Source organism: Neophocaena asiaeorientalis, unplaced genomic scaffold (assembly GCF_003031525.2).
Source record: "Neophocaena asiaeorientalis asiaeorientalis breed wild unplaced genomic scaffold, Neophocaena_asiaeorientalis_V1.1 scaffold517, whole genome shotgun sequence".
NCBI lineage: Eukaryota > Metazoa > Chordata > Mammalia > Artiodactyla > Phocoenidae > Neophocaena > Neophocaena asiaeorientalis.
In genome coordinates this window covers 1,104,947-1,128,019 of record NW_020172724.1, presented here as the reverse complement: position 1 = coordinate 1,128,019, position 23,073 = coordinate 1,104,947, and the positions used below count along the sequence as shown (strand labels likewise).

Below are 23,073 nucleotides of genomic sequence, written 5' to 3'. Positions count from 1 at the left end.
ATAAATTAACTCTTACAGGTACTGTAAAGAAATGTGGGTTACTGAAGATAATCCATGAGAAATACAAGACCAACAAGAAAGTGGTGGATCCTATCGTGTCAAATTTCCTTCAGTCCTTCGAAACCGCCATCGAGCATAACAAAGAAGTAGAGCCTCTACTGGGGAGGGCACAGGTGAGCCTTGGGCGGCAGCGTCGCCCAAGATAACAGTGAGCGGTGGAGGGAGAATCCTAGCCAAGGCCATTGGAGCATAGCCTGTGCTGTAGGAAGGACGAACAGCTGAGTCTGCCTTCCAGAGGGCATCCCACTCGTGGGGAATGTGGAGCCATTGAGATTTGAGCAGAGAAGGGACGTGAATTAATAACGAAATTTTAGACGAGCCTGACTGCTCATCAAAAGACACCATTACAAAAATGAAAAAGCAGGTCACACAGTGGGAGCAAATAGTCACACTTCATTTGTCTGTTAAAGGACTCTCATGTCCAGAATATAGGACACATCCGGAGCCTGTGCTCCACAGTGAGAGAGGCCACAACAGTGAGAGGCCCGCGTACTGCAGAATATAGGACACAGTTCTTATAAATCAGTAAGGGGGGGAACCCGAATTTTTTTTTTTAATTTAATTTTATTTATTTATTTTTGGCTGCACCACACAGCCTACAGGATCTTAGTTCCCTGACCAGGGATTGAACCCGTTCCTCCTGCAGTGGAAGGGTGGAGTCTTAACCACTGGACCGCCAGGGAAGTCCCAGAAAACCCCGATTTTTGAAAGCAGAAGCAAGACTTGAATTGGCACTTCACAAGAGGTTATATTCAAATGGCCAATCAGTAGATGAAAAGTTCAATGTTGTCACTTATCAGGGAAATACTAATTAAAACTACACACACACACATACCCTCTCAGCAAAATTAAAATGTAAAACAACTGAAAACCGAGTGCTGGCGAGGATCTGAAGCAGCTGGCTCTCCTACGTTGATGGTGGCCGTGTGAAACGTTTCCACCACTCCAAACAACAGTTTGGCAACTCCTTATAAAATAAGACCCACACTCACCCTGTGATCCAGCAGCTTTACTCTTAGGTGTATACCCAAGAGACATGAGTACATATGTCCACAGAAATATTTGTACAAGTATGTTCATTACAGCTTTATTAATAAAAGCCAGAATTCGAAACAGCCCGGATGCCTGTCAACAGGAGAATGTAGAAATTGTCCCAGATCTACACAATGGGATAATATCCCGAAATGAAAGAAATGAGCTGACACACACAGCCTGGCTGAGTCTCAGGATCCTGCTGAGAGGAGGCAGCTTTATACAAGAGCGTACAAAGCATATGATTCCATTTAGATCAAGTCTAAGAACAGGCAAGACTGATCTGGGGTAAGGGCTTAGTACTGACTGGGAAAGGGGATATGAGGGTATTTTCTGGAGGGAGGGACATATTCTTTATTTGATTTGAATGGTGGTATATGTGTACCAGTGTATACATGTAAAGATTTATCAATCTCTTTAAGATTTGTGCAATTTTCTGTATTTAAATTATGCCTTGATTTGGGGGGTGGGGATGCAAAAAGAAAACAGATCCTGAACCTGGGTAGTGATAGTGGAGCCAGGGGCAGAGTCATCGTATGCAGTCAGAATGGACAGGAATTGATGAACAGCCACTGTAGCGCTGGGTGTGAGAGAGTGGTCAGAGGCGAGCGGGTGCCCAAGCGCAAGCATCTGGAAACATGGTAGTTCTTCTGGAAATGGGGGAGGGCATCAGCAGTGCATTCCAGTGGAGATGTCTTCAAGTCAGTTAGAACTAAGCTCCTGCAGAGGAAGTGAAGGTGCAGGCTGAGAAAGTGGATCTTGTCCTTCTACTGTCATGATTGTAGATGAATTCTACCTTCCAGGCTGATGGCTGTGTAGAAAGCAGTCAGAAGCCTGGCTGGCAGCCTTGTCAGTGAGCCTGAGGGGTGCCCCAGCTCTCTGGGGTGTGGCCTTACTTGCAGCCTCCCCTGCTGCTCCGAGATCAACCTGCCTGACATCCACTACCACTTTCCCCTGCCAGCTCTCTGCCTGGACCCCTGTGGCCACTGTCCTTACTTGCTGGGGACTGCTTCTCTGCTCCACACATTCTGCAATAGAATTCTCCACTGGGGCCTGGGAGGCATCTTGTTTGGAAAAGTCTCCAAGTGACTAGGCCTAAATGGCTGGGCCCAGGAGGTGACCCCCTCCCACTTAGGAGTCACTTGTCTCACACATCTAGATTGCCTCTCAGGGTGTCCCCCACTGCCACCATCTCCCTGTCCGCCCCAGCTCACCTGACCCAGGCGACACCTTAGACATGGTTTAGGGTGGTGGTTAAGAGCTTTGGCTTTGGGGTCAGACAGACCTGAGATTAGAGCCCAGCTCTGCCGCTTATTTATTCTGTGACCTTAGACATGCGACCCAACCTGGACTTGACAAAAACTCCGGACTCCATCCCCAGAAGACTAACATATATCCATTCCCAATTTTAATACAAATCCAGGGGGTGGTGGACCTGCAGATAAGAGTCTCTCCCTAGATGGCATCATCCCTGCAGACTGAGTGTTAGGCTGCCCTGGCTGATGTCCTTCTAGCCGTGTCATCTCACCACCACCCGAGGCAGCCATGCTGCATTGCTAGAGAACTCAAGCTGTTAGGGTATTCCGCCGTGTACAAAGCTGAGCCCTGCTCTACCGTCCATCAGTCCCTGACTTCTGCTTCCTGGCATGTAACGATAAGTCAGCCGCCTCTTCCACGTGCCTCTTGGGATGCAGTTGTTCTGTCACTCTCAGGTAGCTGCTCTTGCTGAGAACTGGTTTCCAGGCTCCTGCCTTCCTTGCCCTCCTGGACAGCCTCCAGCTCCATGACGTTCTCATCTAGGACTGACTGTGGTACTGCAGGTGACATCTGGCCTTCATGCCGTTCTAGAATTCTATTAGTTTTATACTTCCTCCCTGATTTCTTCTGGTGGCAGCGAGGTGCCCATCACTGGGAGACAGGGGTGCTGAGGAGGGCCATTCTTCTCTGGACAGGGACCCAGACTGGAAAACCTCTGGAGGGATTCCTAGAAGAACCCAGCTGCACTGCCATCTCCTCCAGGGCGGGACCACAGAAACTTTTCATTGGCAGTGTTCTAAGAGCAGTGGCTGGCCGTTCAAACGTTTCTTTCTTAACTTTGTTCCCCTTCTCATTAAGTTATCGCATAGCAAATGCTGCTTATAACATATAGTCTCAGTCAAAACCTTTGATCCCAAGAAAATTTAATAACCAGCAACAACACAATCTGACCATTCTCAGCTGTGATGTTTGAATATCTGATAATTTACATAGTTCTTATGAGTAAGTTGTTAGAGCCTAGCACTTCTATTAAGTGAAGTTAATACAAAGACAATATAAGTTCACTACAGAAAGTTTAAATGTAAAAAAAGAAGCAAAAAGATGATAATTCCACTCATCTAAAGAGCCCTGTTCACACCTTGGTAAATTCTTCCATTTCCTCTTTTCTGTATAGATGTACATTTTCCCCCAGATTAGATCACGTCATAGACATACTTATCTCATTTACCAATATTTTCTGAACACCTTTCATGGCAGTAGCCACATTTCCGTAGCTTCTTTTTTGTTTTTAATAGCTTCATAGTTTTCCATGTATGGATGTACCATGATTTTATTGACTCAGTCACCTGTCAGGCTGTTTCCAGCTTTTCACCATTAAGAACAGCTTTAGTGAACATCCTTGTAGCTGAATCTTTCTGTTAATTTCTAAAATCATACCCTTTGGAATAATTACGAGGAGTGGAATTTTTGGCTTAAATTATTGGAATAAAAGGCATGAACATTTTTAGGGCCCTTGCAACGTAGCATGTTATCAGAAGTCTCTGTCATCACTTGTGCATATTATCATTTAAGTGGCAGATAGGTTAGAGGACATGCAGAAGTAAACCTTTGCCTAAGCTGTGGAAAACTAACATGTATCTCCATTCCTTCCTTCCCTCCTTTCCATAGGAAAACTTGAATCCCTTAGTAGTTCTGAATTTATTTAAACGAATCCCAGCTGAAGATGTCCCTCTACTTCTGATGAATCCAGAAGCTGGAAAGCCCTCCGATTTGATTCTCACACGACTTTTAGTGCCTCCTCTGTGTATTAGACCCTCTGTCGTGAGTGATTTGAAGTCTGGCACCAATGAAGATGATCTGACGATGAAATTGACAGAAATCATTTTCCTAAATGATGTCATTAAAAAGGTCAGTGGGGCTTCCCTGGTGGCGCAGTGGTTGAGAGTCCGCCTGCCGATGCAGGGGACGCAGGTTTGTGCCCCGGTCCGGGAGGATCCCACATGCCGGGAGCGGCTGGGGCCCGTGGGCCATGGCCGCTGGGCCTGCACGTCCGGAGCCTGTGCTCCGCAATGGCAGAGGCCGCAACAGTGAGAGGCCCGCGTACAACCAAAAAAAAAAAAAAAAAAGGTCAGTGCTTCCCATTAGCATGAAAACAGAATTGTCTGATGGAGAAAGTCAAATGGACCAGGCTTGTTTCTGTTTATCCTCTGCTTATTCTTAGCATCGGATATCAGGAGCTAAGACCCAGATGATCATGGAAGACTGGGATTTCCTGCAGCTGCAGTGCGCCCTCTACATTAACAGTGAGCTCTCAGGCATTCCCCTCAACATGGCGCCCAAGAAATGGACCAGAGGGTTCGTCCAGCGCCTGAAGGGAAAACAGGGTACGTGTCCAAAGATGTGTGCGGGAGACGGTCTACTGCCTTTGTTTCATTTTGGGGAACGTATGTCCCGCTTATCTAGTTGGAGGTCACGGACTCTCCTTGGGCTTTCTGGTCACATTGCCCCCAACAGCACACGTTGTACCTTGGAGCCCTGTGATATATTTTTATTTATTTAGGTCGATTTAGAGGCAATCTCTCAGGAAAAAGAGTGGATTTTTCTGGCAGAACAGTCATCTCACCTGACCCCAACCTCCGAATTGATGAGGTAGCTGTGCCAGTTCACGTGGCCAAAATTCTAACTTTTCCTGAGAAGGTAAGTACATTGAGTTGCTCAATATTTTGTCTGAATCCAGTCTTTTGTGTCATGTTCTGAGATTCCAAACAACAGACAGTGGAAAATCCCCAGTAACCCACCCGGCCCACAGTTTGGCATGTGTGTTTATCTTTCCAGTTTGCTTCATACATATGTCACCATGTGTAATATCTACAACACGTACAGCCACAGTTGTGTCTGCCTTTATGTATATATACTCAGATATACATTGAACAGACAAGTCTGCAACTTTTTTTTTTCCAAATAATATCATCTTTAACATCCGTCTTAGTTCATACCTCAGGTGTTAAAGTAACTTATGATAAACACAACACCAGTTAATTTTCTTGGGATAGTTATTATTTTTAGAACATTAGAATCAGTGAATCAAAGACTTTGAATATTTTAAGGCTATTGATGCATAACCAGAAAGGCTGTACTGCTTTACACTCAGTTCATATTCATCATGAGTGTAAACTGGTATTTACAGTATTTATTTTTTAACCGAGGTGTAGATAATCGAAAGGCCTGGTAACAGGAGGATATTGATTGCCCTTGGCTTTGCCCTTGAGAGTCATAATTAGCCCAAACCACAGAGGCTTCTGGTTAAGCTTGTGTAGAAAGTGTCCTCAGTAGAGTTACTAATGATCCAGAGTTTCCTTCTCTGAAGTGGTGTCCCATGAGACTGTTGTCCAAGAGGCTACAGGACATGGCCGTACAGACCAGGGCCTATGGTGCTGGTGTCACAACTTTTAAACCTTAGAAGCCCATGGAAAATCATTGCAGATGAAGCTGCCACCTGTTTTTAGGATTACAGAATGCTGGAAGGTCCCTATAGATCATTCCAGTCCACTCTTTGAACCACTAGGGAAACCAAAGGCCGGTAAAGGCCTTGGCCCTTTCACCCAGCAAGTGAGTGACCGAGTTCAGACTTGAACCTGGTGCCATCCCGTTGTTGTCCTTACACTCAAGACCCTGGCAGCAGGGTGCCTGCAGGTGCCTCTCTTTCTCCTAGGACAAGATAAGGAAAGTAAAGACTGAGATCCAGTTCAGTATAGTGTGCTAGCTTCTAGAATTAACAGTGTCTCATTCTGCTTTATATTGTGGTCCACCAGGTGAACAAGGCAAACATCAACTTTTTGAGGAAGCTGGTTCGAAATGGCCCTGAAGTTCACCCAGGAGCCAATTTCATTCAGCAGAGACACATGCAAATGAAAAGGTAATGCTTTCCCGATCTGGTTGGGTGTAACTGTCTTCTCATGACCAAGCTTACTGTCACCATACTTAGCACAGAATGCACTCCAAAGTGCAATTGTTGTGATACTGTAGTACGTGGAAAATATCTATTTAAACTGCAGTGAGCCTAGGTACATTGCTCGTTTGCTCTGCTTGGCTTGTTGAGTGTACGTACAGTGTTCATTTATTCCATAGCATTTAATGTTATTGGATCTAGAAAGACAGAATGCATTGGGATATGAAAGCAGATCATTGTCTATGTCACCTGGGCGCCCTGGGGTTACCTCAGTGCGCTCATGACCCAGGAGACATGCATTTTGCCCGTTCTGGCTTTTCACAGCGAGATGAGCTGATCACCAGTGCCTTTTTATCTCATGAGTTCAAACATATCACCAGGGCCGTGTAGGAGAAGCTGGTTTATTACTCTATTTCTGTGATTCCAAGACATGCTTTTATCATATCTTAACGTTTCTAAAATTAAGATAGATCTTACAAGCAGTTTGTTGTAGTTTAGGGAATTCCCTGCGGGTCCAGTGATTAGGGCTCAGCGCTTTCACTACTGGGGGCCAGGGTTTGATCCCTGGTCAGGGAACTAAGATCCCACGAGCCATGCGGCTCAGCCAAAAAATAAAATAAAATAAAATTTTATTGTTGTTGTTGTAGTTTAATTAATGGCATATGGAGGCACCTTAAATACAATGAAATGTGATCATTTTAGAGACTGAATCCTGATATGAAGAGGGAGAAACTTGCTGAGGAAACTTTGTTCTCACAGATTATGTCTATTATTGTATGTTAAGGTTTTTGAAATATGGAAACAGAGAAAAGATGGCTCAGGAGCTCAAGTATGGGGACATTGTGGAGAGACACCTCATAGATGGAGACGTGGTTCTGTTCAACCGGCAGCCTTCACTGCACAAATTGAGCATTATGGCACATCTGGTGAGCATGAGACTGGTTTTTATTTCTGTTGGGTGGAACTTTGCTGTGTGTGCCATGCTAAATTCCAGACTTCTAAAATTTAAATTGCCAGTAATCTCAAATTTTCATAACTTTTGGTTTTCCTCTTCTCTCGTTTTTTAGTTTGAGTGAAACTCTTAAATTTCAAACTTCCCTTCAATGTTTTTAATAGTTGTAACATACTGTTCATACAACAGTAAAACAGGAACTAATTGAAAATTAGAGTGAAAGTGACTACCGTGATTTCACTTGCAAACAACATATATACATATATGTGTGTGCACAAAGTTATGTAAAATAGATACGGCAGAAAATTGACTTGATTAGCATATTAACTAAGGAACTAAAATGCTTACAGGATTTCTCTTTGCAGTAGTCCTCCAACTAAGACCTTGGACCATATTTTTTGGGGTGGTTTACTTTTTGCAACAGCAGCAGTTCCTTTTTTGGAGATTTAAAATGGAAACAAGATGCAACTTTAATTTGTTAAATATTCATAAATTCTCCTGTCTGCAAAGCCATTAAATCCCTGAGCATTTGCAGACAGTGTTTAAACAGGCTCCTAAGGTAGTGTTTTTCTAGATTCCTTTTTTTAGTAGTTTGTGAAAACATTACATCAATCTTTTTGCTCAGTGGTGGAAATACCAAAGATGCAGTTTATGATTATGGAATTATGATTATTGAGATCTAGGAGGCAAACAGAAGCCTTCCATTTCTGGAAACTTTTGCTTGGCTTTGGGGCATTTTAACATAGAAATATTTTTGTTTGAAAATTTTCAAATATATACAAAAATAGAAAGAGTACTGTGATGAACTCACAGTCCCATCCTCTATAGTCAGTAATTTTCAAGATTTCGCCACACTAGTTTTCTCTCTCTTTTTTCTTTGTGAACCCAGATGCCATGTCTTTTTTCCATGTGTATTCAGTTTACTTCTGCAAGACACATGTATTTATAGTGCCAGTGTGACACCTCACAAAATGAAGTCATTCCTTGGTGTTGTCTAGTACCCTGTCCATATTCAGATTTCCCCAAGTGTCTCAAAATCTTTGTGCAACTAGTTTGTTCAAATCAAGATGCAAAGTCTATACATTACGTTTAGTTGATACATGTCTGAAGCCTCTATTGATCTGGTAATGTCCCACCTCCTTCTTTTAATTTCAGTGTCATTGTTGAAAAAAAACAGGTCATTTGTCCTGAAGAATGTCGTGTGTTCTCTGTTTGTCTGCCTTTGTGTGGTGTAAGGGTTCCTTCATGCTTCATTTTATTTCTGTAAACTGGAAATTAGCTCTCAAAGGATGATCAGATTCAGGTTCAACTTTTTGGCCAAAATAACTCATAGATGGTGCTGGCTACTTCCTCTTGCCATATTTCAGGAGGCACATGTTGTCTGGCTGGCCCACTTTAGTTATGCTGAGAAGGTTAGGGATTCAGATGCTTCAGCCTGGTGCCTCTCTTGAAATGTCCCTTATTAGCCTTTTCTCTAATGATCTCTTCCATTTATGGTCATTGCCTACATTATTTCATTGGGTCACAAAATGGTGATTTTCTAATTTAACATTCCTTTCACATTTAATACCTACCACTCTTGTAATTAATAATTTTTCCTTGTTAATTAGGGCTATTTACTTACCCAAAAAATAGAATTCATAAAGGAAAGGCAGAATAAGCGTCTAATTCTTTTTCCTTTTTCGTCAGTTTAGGGCATAAAACTTCGGTGCTCAGTTTCTTCCAACTAGGTTGGTTTGGGGGTTTTGTTTGTTTTGGCTTTCCTTTTTTTCAGTGTCATCATGAGTTTTTATTTAGTCAGTGTGTTTTGTTCAATTTCTGCCATTAACCTTTTAATAGCAAATTGTGACATCATTGGCCAGTGGGAACCCCTTTCTCATGGCTTCTGTGTTTATGTTTGCCTCATAGTATTAAAGCAAATTCATTGTGTTGTTTTGATCTAATAAAGCTACTTGAATGAGACCACAAGTGACATGTTACTTGCCAGAACATACTAGAAATTTACTTCCTTAATGTAAAATGTCCAGTTCTCCAGGAAACCATTTTTTTATGTTGAAACTAAGAAGATTTTATTTTATTTTTTAATTTTATTTGAATTTTATTTTATTTATTTTTTTATACAGTAGGTTCTTATTAGTTATCCATTTTATACATATTAGTGTATACATGTCAATCCCAATCTCCCAGTTCATCACACAACAACCACCACACCCCGCCACTTTCCCCCCTTGGTGTCCATACAGTGTCCATAAGTCAGAAAGAGAAAAACAAATATCGTATATTAACACATCTATGTGGAACCTAGAAAAATGGTACAGATGAACCGGTTTGCAGGGCAGAAATAGAGACACAGATGTAGAGAACAAACGTATGGGCACCAAGAAGGTTTTAGATAAATGACTTAAGTCCTTCTCCTGGTTTGTTTTTTGTATTCCACAGGCCAGGGTCAAACCCCACCGCACCTTCAGATTTAATGAGTGTGTCTGTACACCCTACAACGCAGATTTTGATGGTGATGAAATGAACCTACATCTTCCTCAAACAGAAGAAGCTAAAGCAGAAGCCCTTGTTCTCATGGGGGTATGTACGGTGGTGCAGCCCAGCTTCTGAGGAAAAGCGCCTTAAAAGGAGGGAAAGGGGAACCTGTCCTGTTTGCAAACACCCCGCAGTATATAAGGGAGTTAGTTTCTCTGATAGGTGGGGAGTTGAGCGGAGTGGGTATCTTCTGACCTGTAATGTGGGTTCCTAGGAGAGTAGATACACATGAGCGCCAGTTATGAAAGGGTAAGACAAGGGTATAGCAGAAACTTGACTGTTGGCTCTCATGGTCAGTTACACCTCAGTTAAAAGATTTGAGCAAACGCACTTTGATGCACAGAACCTTCTCTAAATTGGTTAATAATGCACTGAACAAGTAGCACCCATTTTTGCCACTGTGGGCACTCATTACATTTTAATTAAAATCCAGTTGTTCAGACTTAATGTCTGACGCAAGAGAAATTCGACAATTCTGCCATCTTTGTAGAGTGTGGAATTGACTGACTTCAGACATAACACAGTGCTACTCATCATTCATTCACACAAGTAAATTTTCTTTGGAGGAGAGCATTTGTTAATTACAATAACATCTTATACCCGAAGTGTTCTTTATAGAAACTCAAAACTACTTCATGCAGTATTTGAGTGCGGGAACCTCTGAGGTCAGTCTCGCTGGTAATTTTTCTCTCCCCTTGACAGATTAAGGGATGGAAGTTAGTGACAAAGCTGCGGTTAAGGACCTTAGCTTCCAGTGCTCAGCCTCTTCTTCCTGCTACTCTTCATTTTTTCATAACAGTTCAGAGTCTTTGTGGTGCAGGTCTTTGGGGCTGCATCATGCATCCAAGGATGGCTAACTTACTGGGTTCCTTTTTCCTTCAGACTAAAGCAAATCTTGTAACCCCAAGGAATGGAGAACCACTAATTGCTGCTATTCAGGATTTTCTGACAGGTGGGTTTGTGGAGTTCACTTGAAAGGAGACTTTGGAACACGAGGATTCTCATTCACCGTGTTCACGTATCCACTTGAAAAGCTGTTTAATTGCCTGTGTTTAATTCTGTTGTTTGTTTACTAAGTGTGATTGTGAACCTACTTGAGATGTTTTGCATTAGTTGGTTATTTAGTGAACTCCTGCCATATACAGGACATTTTTATTTTCTAAGTGCTGGGGCCGTGGCGGCCAGTAAAACAAAGTCGCTTTCCCTGTGGAGGTTGGATTCTAGTTGGAGGAGAAAGCCAAGAAGCAGCTGTGTTTTACTTTTACCTCACTCTTTTAGTAATAGTCCACGTTTATTTTAAAATTGAAACCTTATGGTTTTTCTCACAATTTCATTGCTTTTCTTTCCTCAGGTGCCTACCTCCTCACTCTTAAGGACACTTTCTTTGACCGAGCCAAGGCTTGCCAGATCATTGCTTCAATACTGGTGGGCAAGGATGAGAAAATTAAAGTTCGCCTCCCACCCCCTACAATATTAAAGGTTTGTGCAGGAGCTGTGTGTGTACGCACACAGGGGTGTGTGTGTGTGTGGCTGTATGGACGCACCAGTGGCCTTAGTGTACGCATGCTGCTGCCCAGTTGGTGTGTGACCACTGTACCATCTTGCCTCATTTGCATGAAGGGTGGTTGAGACCAGGCTCAGCCCTCCGATGCTCTGGCTTCTTTCCTCCTTCAGCCTGTCACCCTGTGGACGGGAAAGCAGATCTTCAGCGTCATCCTCAGACCCAGCGATGACAATCCAGTGAGGGCCAACCTCCGAACCAAGGGCAAGCAGTACTGTGGCAAAGGAGAAGACCTCTGCGTCAATGATTCCTGTGAGTTAAAGCAATGGGGTGGGGCCGGGGGTCAAGAAAGCAAGTGGCCAACAGTTACCTTCGCTTAGCCTGCAAATCCCAAGTTTCTCTATAGCCTTAGGCAGGAACTTTGTTCTTCAGGGAAATGCAGGTGGTGTTTCTCTAAAAGGTAGAGATCGTGTAGACACATGACCAACCCAAGGATTAGAATGTTCTTCTCGTGTTTTGTCTCAGTTGAGACTCTTTTCTACCAATTAATGCAAATTCTTTTCTCTTCCTTTTTTTGTTGTGTTTTTTTTGCCGTACAAAGATCTCAGTATTTAAGGCATTTAATTTACTATTTTATATCCAAAATCATGTTCATTGCCTAAAAGTGTGACTAAAAAGTATAACTGAAGAGGCTAATTTTTTTAACCTGCCTCACCTGGTCAATGGATGTTTTGATAACATGAAGATCAGGTGTAACAGTGAGAGGATTTATTTATTTACTTACTTATTTATTTTTTAATATCTTTATTGGAGTATAATTGCTTTACAATGTGTTAGTTTCTACTGTACAACAAAGTGAATCAGCTGAATGTATACATGTATCCCCATAGCTCCTCCCTCTTGAGCCTCCCTCCCGCCCTCCCTATCCCATCCCTCTAGGTGGTCACAAAGCACTGAGCTGACCTCCCTGTGCTATGCGGCTGCTTCCCATTAGCTATCCATTTCACGTTGGGTAGTGTATATATGTCCATGCTACTCTCACAGTGAGAGGATTTAAATGCGAGCCATCTGAGTCCCCTAGACTGATTCAGCCCAAAGTGTGGTCCACACACCAATGCCGTTCAGGCAGCATTTACTTTCTGGGTCCCAGGCTGCTAACAGGCAGTTCCCCAGCAGGCTGCTTTGAGTAGCACTGATTTAGAATGGGTTTTGCTAGCAAGGCCTAGTGACGAGAAGTGGATCTGCAGAGCTCTGTGCTAAAGAACTGAACCGCAGAGTCTCTCTGAAGGTCAAGGGTTTTCTGCTGTCTCACGATGAAGAATAAATGTTTTGAAGGGCACTGATTTTTTTCCCCAGGTTTATAACCATTCTTCTGAAAATATACTCTCTGGTCTTTAACGTATTTTGGCTTCTTGTTTTAGATTATGTTTTGTCTGTTTCTAGATACAAATTTCATTTTGTTGTTTAGGCTTTTCATGATGGTGCCACTGTTAGTCTTCAGTGTCTTAGGTAAATACCAAAGTGCTTTATAAACAGCACTTCGTTGTACATGATTGAGTTGATGCTCAAAACATCCCCATGACATCAAGATGGCAAGAGCTTGATACTGTCATCCACAGTTCACAGATAAGGACAATGAGTGTCAACGCGTACCTTTCAGAGTTAGGACTATAGGGTAACTAACTAGACCTTTCATGCTTTTCAGAAGTTCCCAGATTTCTCTTTTTTTCCCTCAAAAAAAAATTTCTTTAAGAGCCTATCTATTTGTTCTGCTTTAACTTTTAATGCGAGGACACATTTTCTCAACTGCCTCAAATTCCTTTTGGAATGAGGCAAAGTAATAATCGTGTCAGTCCGTGATCATTGTTTCCTTGCAGACGTCACTATCCAGAACAGCGAACTGATGACTGGCAGCATGGACAAAGGAACGCTGGGATCAGGATCCAAGAACAATATTTTTTACATTTTGCTGCGAGACTGGGGGCAGAATGAAGCTGCCGATGCGATGTCACGGCTCGCCAGGCTGGCCCCCGTCTACCTGTGTGAGTATCTCAGCATCCTCGTTTTATTGCTAGACATTATTGGTGTTTCGGGGGTTTCTTTTACTGTTTCATCCCCCTGTCCCACACACATACACACACACAAAAGGATACTTATTTCAGGCTAAACTATTTATGCTTTGCTTAATGAAATTAACTTGATACTGACTAGTTTGGTTGCAGATTTGAATTTGCTTTTCAGTTCTCTTCTCAAAAGCTACAGTAGCTCCCTAACGCCCATCAGATAGGATTGTTACATAAAGGGCCCTTCGTGGGCTGCTTCCAAGGTACCTGTGCAAGACTATCACCCTCTGGGTCTTCCACGGTTCGGCCCTACAGGGTTACTCAGTATTTCTCTACGATCCTTGCACTATCCTATTACCTTTGCTTGCTTATGCTTTGAACATACCACAGGCCAGGAGATTTTTTGCATGCCCCAAAACATCTTTAGTCTACTCTTATACTTGACTCTTTGGCTGGGTATAGAATTCTAGACTGAAGATTATTTTCCCTGAGAATTTTGAAGGGATTGCTCTACTCTGTTCTAGCTTTAAGGGTTGCTGTGAAGTGTATTTCCGTTCTTATTCCCAAATTTTTGTATTTGAATTGTCTTTTTTTTTTAACTGAAGCAATAGTGGATTTACAACATTGTGCCAGTCTCTGCTGTACAGCACAGTGACTCAGTTCTACACATACATCTATTTTTTTAACATTCTTTTTCATTATGCTTTATCACAGGATATTAAATATAGTTCCCTGTGCTAGACACATTAGGACCTTGTTGTTTATCCTGAATTGTCTTTTTATTCTGGAAGCTTTGAGACTCTTTGTTTCTGACATTCTGAAAGTTCACAATGACACAACCTTGCGATGGGTCTGTTATCACTCATTGCGCTGAGCACTGTATAAGCTCTCTTAATCTGCAACTTGTGTCCTTCAGTTCTGGATATTTTCTTGTACTTTTTCTGATCATTTTCTCCCTTTTACTTTCTCTGTTCTTTCTTTTTTGAATTTCTGTTCATTGTCTACTAGAGTTTTTGGACTCTCTGATTTTCCCTGTTGTCCATTTCTTTGTTTCTGGATTCAATTTTATTTTAACAACTGTATTGATTTTTAAAAGTTTTTTCACTATCATATATTTAATTTCCAACTTTGCTGCCCATGGACTTTCTCTAGTTGTGGCGAGCAGGGGCTACTCTTCGTTGCGGTGAACGGGCTTCTCATTGCAGTGGCTTCTCTTGTAGTGGAGCACGGGCTCTAGGCTCATGGGCTTCAGTAGTTGTGGCACGGGGGCTTAGTAGTTGTGACTCACAGGCTCTAGAGCACAGGCTCAGTAGTTGTGGCGCACAGGCTTAGTTGCTCTGCAGCGTGTGGGATCTTCCCGGACCAGGGCTTGAACCTGTGTCCCCTGCATTGGCAGGTGGATTCTTAACCACTGCGCCACCAGGGAAGTCCCTTGCTGGTAGTTCTTTTCTTTTTGTTTCCTTCTTTTAATTTTTTTTTTTTTTTTTTAAGACTTCCTATTCTTGATCCCCAAATACACCTTCTCTATCACTCCATCTCCCACAGGCGTAAGGATCTGGGGCCTGTTTCTTGTAGGCAGACCTCAGAGACATTGCAGGTTCAGTTCCAGACCACCACGATAAAGCAAATACCACAATGAAGCAAGTCACATGAACTGTTTGGTTTCCCAGTGGTTACAAAAGTTGTTTACGCTATACTATAGTCTGTTAAGTGTACAATAGTATTGTATCTTAAAAAACAATGTACCTACCTTAATTACAGATACTTTATTGCTAAAAAATGCTAATCATTTGAGCCTTCAGTGAGTCATAGTAGTCATCGTACAGATCACCATAAAAAATGTAATAATAATGAAAAGTTTGAAATATTATGAGCACTACCGAAATTTGACACAGAGACACAAAGTAAGCAGATGCTGTTGGAAAAATTGTGCTTTTAGACTTGTTCAGCACAAGGTCGCCACAAACCTTCAATTTTTTAAAAACCACAATACCTGTGAAGCACGATAAAGCAAGGTATGCCTGTGCAGACTTTCCACTGGGTTTCCCTGTTTGCAGCACCTATGTTACCTCCCACAGAGCCTGAGGATTTTGTTTCTGAGACTTTCCAGACTCGTGGCCCTCCTTTCTGCAGCCACTTGTACGCATCCCCTTCCCCACCCTACTAAGCCAGTAACCTCTCCTAGGCAGATATTAGGATTAGGATTACTGTACAGTTCCATCAAAGGTGGAGTTTACATTTGTTTCTCAGTCTCTGTATTTCGGAATAATAATTTCTGAAAGAGAGAATCGGGGCAGAAAGGTCTCCGCGACGCTGAGAACCAGCAGTCAGGTGGCCCGCTTTCCATAGCTGGCTCTCTCAGGCGCTCTTTACTATTTAGGGGCTGTCTGCTTTACCGTGTAGTTCGTTGGGACATCCCTGTAGGTTGTGAGGTCTCAGAGGAGTTAGTGAGTCTTAGTCATTGTTGCCTAACTCCCTAGAGACGGATGCAGGAACATTTTGTTTAATTGGGTTGTAACAAGTTCTCTGAAGGTATAAACTTGTTTCTGTGCAGCAGGTTGACTAACATCCGTGGCTCTCTCTTCCCGCTCTCCCGGGCAACTATTCTGCAGCTAACCGTGGATTCTCAATTGGGATTGGTGACGTCACACCTGGCCAAGGCCTGCTGCAGGCCAAGTATGAGTTGCTGAATGCTGGCTACAAAAAATGTGATGAGTACATTGAAGCCCTGAACACAGGCAAGCTGCAGCAGCAGCCTGGCTGCACTGCTGAGGAGACCCTGGAGGTGAGTCTGGCTCTTCTGGTCAGTTTAGCCACTTCATCACTGGGTGGCGCTGTAGGCCCTGAAGAGAAGGAGCAGAGGTGAGTGGGAAGGAAAGGCAGTGGCTTTAGCCCATCTCCGTGCTGTGCAGCTTGTGTGTGTTCTAAAGCGGGGAGGGCCTCCCGTTAGATCCGTCGCATCTCTTCCAGCTTTCATATTCTAGGTGGTGGAAACACGGCCGCCTGTTCATTTGGCCACATGGTGCTGCTCTTGCTCCAGCATCACGCTTGGGCCCCTTCTGTACCTGATACTTCAGTGCTTCTGCCCTTCCTGTTTCCAGCATCCTGTGGCTAGAGACTGACACCACAGCTCCTTGAATGGATGGTCTTTGAAAGAGACATGGATAATTCCTGTCTGAGGGTCACATACCAGTGTGCTGCCCTCTCACATTTGGAGCGAGGTTAGCTGAGAACTGGACCAGCACATGTTACAGTCACAGTTGCCTGAGAGTCCTGCATATTCTCTGAAGCAGCCTGGCTCAGCAGTCTGCCTGCACCAGGGTTTTGCCTGGCTCTCTTCTGCCTCCCCAGTAGCCTGGGGCTCAGAGCTTTAACTCATCTAAGCAGAGAAGAAAGGTTTTTTGAACAGTAAGAAATTTTCTGATGAAATGAACTTTTTAAAGCAGACAGAAAGCAGCGTTGTGTGAGGTGTTCACAGTTAACTCATTCTTTTTGTTTTTTTTTTTAATTTTTATTAGAGTATAGTTGATTAACAGTGTTGTGTCAGTTTCAGGTGTACAGCAAAGTGAATCAGTTATATATATATAAATATCTCCACTCTTCTTCAGATTATTCTCCCATGTAGGCCACTACAGAGTATTGAGTAGTTCCCTGTGCTATACAGTTGATCTTTATTAGTTATCTATTTTATACATACATTTAGCTCATTCTTTTTTTTTTTCTTTTAAATTCATTTTATTAGTTATCTGTTTTATAAAAATTAGTGTATACATGTCAATCCCAATCTCCCAATTCATCCCACCTCCACCGCTCCCCACACTGCTTTCCCCCCTTGGTGTCCATACGTTTGTTCTCTGCATCTGTGTCTCTTATTTCTGTCTTGCAAACTGGTTCATCTGTACCATCTTTCTAGATTCCACATATATGCATTAACATACGATATTTTTCTCTTTCTGACTTACTTCACACTGTATTACAGTCTCTGGGTCCATCCATGTCTCTACAAAAGACCCAATTTCATTCCTTTTAATGGCTGAGTAATATTCCATTATATATATGTACCACATTTTTTTTAACATCTTTATTAGAGTATAATTGCTTTACAATGGTGTGTTAGTTTCTGCTTTATAACAAAATGAGTCAGCTATATATATACATATATCCCCATATCTCCTCCTTCTTTCATCTCTCTCCCACCCTCCCTATCCCACCCCTCTAGGTGGTCACAAAGCCGCAAGCTGATCTCCCTGTGCTATGCGGCTGCTTCCCACTAGCTATTGGTTTTACATTTGGTAGTGTATATATATACATGCCACTCTCTCACTTTGTCCTAGCTCACCCTTCCCCCTCCCCATGTCCTCAAGTCCATTCTCGACTAGGTCTGCATCTTTATTCCCGTCCTGCCCCTAGGTTTTTCATGACCATTTTTTTTTTTTAGATTCCATATATATGTGTTAGCATACGATATTTGTTTTTCTCTTTCTGACTTACTTCACTCTGTATGACAGTCTCTAGGCCCAGCCACTTTTATTTATTTAATTTATTTATTTTTGGCTGCATTGGGTCCTTGTTGCTGTGCGCACGCTTTCTTGAGTTGCATCGAGCAGGGGCTACTCTTCGTTGTGGTGCATGGGCTTCTCATTGCAGTGGCTTCTCTTGTTGTGGAGCACGGTCTCTAGGCACACGGGCTTCAGTAGTTGCAGCAAAGTAGTTGTGGCTCGCGGGCTCTAGAGCACAGGCTCGGTAGTTGTGGCGCACAGGCTTAGTTGCTCTGCGGCATGTGGGATCTTCCCAGACCATATATTAACCCCATGTCCCCTGCATTGGCAGGCAGATTCTTTTTTTGTTTGTTGGTTGGTTTTTTTGTGGTATGCGGGCCTCTCACTGTTGTGGCCTCTCCCGTTGCGGAGCACAGGCTCCGGACACGCAGGCTCAGCGGCCATGGCTCACGGGCCCAGCCGCTCCGTGGCATGTGGGATCCTCCCGGACCGGGGCACAAACCCGCGTGCCCTGCATCGGCAGGCAGACTCTCAACCACTGCGCCACCAGTGGAGCCCCTGGCAGGCAGATTCTTAACCACTGTGCCACCAGAGAAGTCCTAGGGAGTGCTCTAATTTCATTCTTTTACATGTAGCTGTCCAGTTTTCCCAGCACCACTTATTGAAGAGGCTGTCTTTTCTCTATTGTATATCCTTGCCTCCTTTGTCATAGATTGGTTGACCATAGGTGCATGGGTTTATCTCTAGGCTTTCTATCCTGTTTCATTGATCTGTTTTTCTGTTTTTTTGCCAGTACCATATCGTCTTGATTACTGTAACTTTGTAGTATAGTCTGAAGTCAGAGAGTCGGATTCTTCCAGCTCTGTTTTTTCCCCTCAAGACTGCTTTGGCTATTCGGGGTCTTTTGTGTCTCCATACAAATTTTAAGATTTTTTGTTCTAGTTCTGTAAAATGCCATTGGTAATTTGATAGGGATTGCATTGACTCTGTGGATTGCTTTGGGTAGTACAGTGATTTTCACAATATTGATTCTTCCAATCCAAGAACATGGTATATCTTTCCATCTTTTTGTGTCATCTTTGATTTCTTTCATCAGTGTCTTATAGTTTTCTGAGTACAGGTCTTTTACCTCCTTAGGTAGGTTTATTCCTAGGTATTTTATTCTTTTTGTTGCAATGGTGAATGTGATTGTTTCCTTAATTTCCCTTTTTGATCTTTTGTTGTTAGTGTATAGGAATGCAAGGGATTTCTGTGCATTAATTTTGTATCCTACTTTACCAAATTCATTGATTAGCTCTAGCCATTTTCCCGTGACATCTTTAGGATTCTGTATGTATAGTATCATGTCATCTGCAACCAGTGACAGTTTCATTTCTTCTTTTCCAATTTGTATTCCTTTTATTTCTTTTTCTACTCTGATTACCGTGGCTAGGACTTCCAAAACTATGTTGAAAAATAGTGGCGAGAGTGGACATCCTTCTCTTGTTCCTGATCTTAGAGGAAATGCTTTCAGTTTTTCGCCATTGAGAATGATGTCTGCTGTGGGTTTGTCACACATGGCCTTTATTATCTTAAGGTAGGTTCCCTCTATGCCCTGGAGAGTTTTTATCATAAATGGGTGTTGAATTTTGTCAAAAGCTTTTTCTGCATCTATTGATATGATCATATGGTTTTTATCCTTCAATTTGCTAATATGGTGTATCACATTGATTGTTTTGCGTATATTGAAGAATCCTTGCATCCCTGGGGTAAATCCCACCTGATCGTGGTGTATGATCCTTTTAATATGTTTTTGGATACTGTTTGCTAGTATTTTGTTGAGGATTTTTGCATCTATATTCATCAGTGATATTGGCCTGTAATTTTCTTTTTTTGTAGTATCTTTGTCTGGTTTTGGTATCAGGGTGATGGTGGCCTCATAGAATGAGTTTGGGAGTGTTCCTTCCTCTGCAATTCTTTGGAAGAGTTTGAGAAGGATGGGTGTTAGCTCTTCTCTAAATGTTTGATAGAATTCACCTGTGAAGCCGTCTGGTCCTGGACTTTTGCTTGTTGGAAGATTTTTAATCACAGTTTCAATTTCATTACTTGTGATTGGTCTGTTCATATTTTCGATTTCTTCCTGGTTCAGTCTTGGAAGGTTATACCTTTCTAAGAATTTGTCCATTTCTTCCAGGTTGTACATTTTATTGGTATAGAGTTGCTTATAGTAGTCTCTTAGGATGCTTTGTATTTCAGCGGTGTCTGTTGTAACTTCTCCTTTTTCATTTCTAATTTTATTGATTTGAGTCCTCTCCCTCTTTTTCTTGATGAGTCTGGCTAAAGGTTTATCAATTTTGTTTATCTTCTCAAAGAACCAGCTTTTAGTTTTACTGATCTTTGCTATTGTTTTCTTTGTTTCTATGTCATTTATTTCTGCTCCGATCTTTATGATTCTTTTCCTTCTGCTAACTTTGGGTTTTGTTTGTTCTTCTTTCTCTATTTCCTTCAGGTGTAAGGTTAGATTGTTTTTTTGAGATTCTTGTTTCTTGAGGTAGGCTTGTATTGTTATAAACTTCCCTCTTAGAACCGCTTTTGCTGCATCCCATAGGTTTTGGATTGTCGTGTTTTCCTTGTCATTTGTCTCTGAGTGTTTTTTTAATTCTTCTTTGATTTTTTCAGTGATCTCTTGGTCATTTAGTAGCGTATTGTTTAGCCTCATGTGTTTGTGTTTTTTATGTTTTTGTCCCTGTAATTTATTTCTAATCTCATAGCGTTGTGGTCAGAAAAGATGCTTGATATGATTTCAATTTTCTTAAACTTGCCGAGGCTTGATTTGTGACCCAAGATGTGATCTATCCTGGAGAATGTTCTGTGTGCACTTGAGAAGCAAGTGTATTCTGCTGTTTTCAGAGGGAATGTCCTATAAATATCAATTAAATCTGTCTGGTTTCTTGTATCATTTAAAGCTTGTGTTTCCTTAGTTTTCTGTCCATTGGTGCAAGTGAGGTGTTAAAGTCCCCCACTATTACGGTGTTACTGTCAATTTCCTCTTTTATAGCTGTTAGCAGTTGCCTTATGTATTGAGGTGCTCCTCTGTTGGGTGCGTATATATTTATAATTGTTATGTCTTCTTTTTTGATTGATCCCTTGATTATTATGTAGTGTCCTTCCTTGTCTCTTGTAACATTCTTCATTTTAAAGTCTATTTCTTGTTTCTTGAGGTAGGCTTGTATTGTTATAAACTTCCCTCTTAGAACCGCTTTTGCTGCATCCCATAGGTTTTGGATTGTCGTGTTTTCCTTGTCATTTGTCTCTGAGTGTTTTTTTAATTCCTCTTTGATTTTTTCAGTGATCTCTTGGTCATTTAGTAGCGTATTGTTTAGCCTCATGTGTTTGTGTTTTTTATGTTTTTGTCCCTGTAATTTATTTCTAATCTCATAGCGTTGTGGTCAGAAAAGATGCTTGATATGATTTCAATTTTCTTAAACTTGCCGAGGCTTGATTTGTGACCTAAGATGTGATCTATCCTGGAGAATGTTCTGTGTGCACTTGAGAAGCAAGTGTATTCTGCTGTTTTCAGAGGGAATGTCCTATAAATATCAATTAAATCTGTCTGGTTTCTTGTATCATTTAAAGCTTGTGTTTCCTTAGTTTTCTGTCCATTGGTGCAAGTGAGGTGTTAAAGTCCCCCACTATTACGGTGTTACTGTCAATTTCCTCTTTTATAGCTGTTAGCAGTTGCCTTATGTATTGAGGTGCTCCTCTGTTGGGTGCGTATATATTTATAATTGTTATGTCTTCTTTTTTGATTGATCCCTTGATTATTATGTAGTGTCCTTCCTTGTCTCTTGTAACATTCTTCATTTTAAAGTCTATTTTATCTGATATGAGTATTGCTACTCCAGCTTTCTTTTGATTTCCATTTGCATGGAATATCTTTTTCCATCCCCTCACTTTCAGCGAGTTTTTGTGTCCATTCAGTGAGCCTGTGTCTTTTGGTTGGAGCATTTAATCCATTCACATTTAAGGTAATTATCAATATGTATGTTCCTGTTACTGTTTTCTTAATTGTTTTGGGTTTGTTTTTGTAGGTCCTTTTCTTCTCTTGTGTTTCCCACTTAGAGAAGTTCCTTTAGCATTTGTTGTAGAGCTGGTTGGTGGTGCTGAATTCTCTTAGCTTTTGCTTGTCTGTAAAGCTTTTGATTTCTCAGTTGAATCTGAATGAGATCTTTGCCGGGTAGAATAATCTTGGTTGTAGGTTCTTCCCTTTCATCACTTTAAGTATATCGTGCCACTCCCTTCCGGCTTGTAGACTTTCTGCTGAGAAATCAGCTCTTAACCTTATGGGAGTTCCCTTGTATATTTGTCGTTTTTCCCTTGTTGCTTTCAATAATTTTTCTTTGTCTTTAATTTTTGTCAGTTTGATTCCTATGTGTCTCAGCATGTTTCTGCTTGGGTTTATCCTGCCTAGGACTCGCCGCGCTTCCTGGACTTGGATGGCTATTTCCTTTCCCATGTTAGGGAATTTTTCAACTGTAATCTCTTCAAATATTTTCTTGGGTCCTTTCTTTCTCTCTTCTCCTTATGGGACCCCTATAATGTGAATGTTGGTGCATTTAATGTTGTCCCAGAGGTCTCTTAGGCTGTCTTCATTTCTTTTCATTCTTTACTCTGCTCCTCGGCAATTATTTCTACCATTTTGTCTTTCATTTCATTTATTCATTCTTCTGCCTCAGTTATTCTGCTATTGATTCCTTCTAGTTTATTTTTCATTTCAGTTATTGTATTGTTTATCTCTGTTTGTTTGTTCTTTAATTCTTCTAGGTCTTTGTTAAACATTTCTTGCATCTTTTCGATCTTTGCCTCCATTCTTTTTCCGAGGTCCTGGATCATCTTCACTATCATTCTGAATTCTTTTTCTGATAGGTTGTCTATCTCCACTTCATTTAGTTGTTTTTCTGGGCTTTTATCTTGTTCCTTCATTTGGTACATAGTCCTCTGCCTTTTCATTTTGTCTGTCTTTCTGTGAAAGTCATTTTTGTTCCACAGGCTGCAGGATTGTAGTTCTTGCTTCTGCTGTCTGCCCTCTGGTGGATGGCATTTAGCTCATTCTTAATCTCACTAACTCTTAAAGAAAAACAGAGAGAGAGAGAAATGGGTGTTTCTCACATAGAAAATTACTTGAGGCCTCAGCTGTACTCATTTTTAATGGAAGCATGACTCCTAACTGCTTCAGCATTGTAAGT

General features: G+C 41.8%; 1 protein-coding gene across 1 annotated transcript in view; it reads left to right on the top strand.

The window, feature by feature from the left end:
* The window catches only part of POLR3A (RNA polymerase III subunit A), a 49,652-nt gene that overhangs the window by 4,413 nt on the left and 22,166 nt on the right, over positions 1-23,073 (top strand). Inside the window, exons 5-16 of the mRNA XM_024740256.1 lie at positions 19-173; positions 4,018-4,257; positions 4,571-4,733; positions 4,910-5,046; positions 6,162-6,265; positions 7,083-7,224; positions 9,690-9,830; positions 10,668-10,737; positions 11,137-11,264; positions 11,460-11,598; positions 13,164-13,328; positions 15,962-16,134. Of these exons, the coding sequence (XP_024596024.1) occupies positions 19-173; positions 4,018-4,257; positions 4,571-4,733; positions 4,910-5,046; positions 6,162-6,265; positions 7,083-7,224; positions 9,690-9,830; positions 10,668-10,737; positions 11,137-11,264; positions 11,460-11,598; positions 13,164-13,328; positions 15,962-16,134 (1,757 nt within the window). The remainder of the gene's footprint in view (positions 1-18; positions 174-4,017; positions 4,258-4,570; positions 4,734-4,909; positions 5,047-6,161; positions 6,266-7,082; positions 7,225-9,689; positions 9,831-10,667; positions 10,738-11,136; positions 11,265-11,459; positions 11,599-13,163; positions 13,329-15,961; positions 16,135-23,073) is intronic.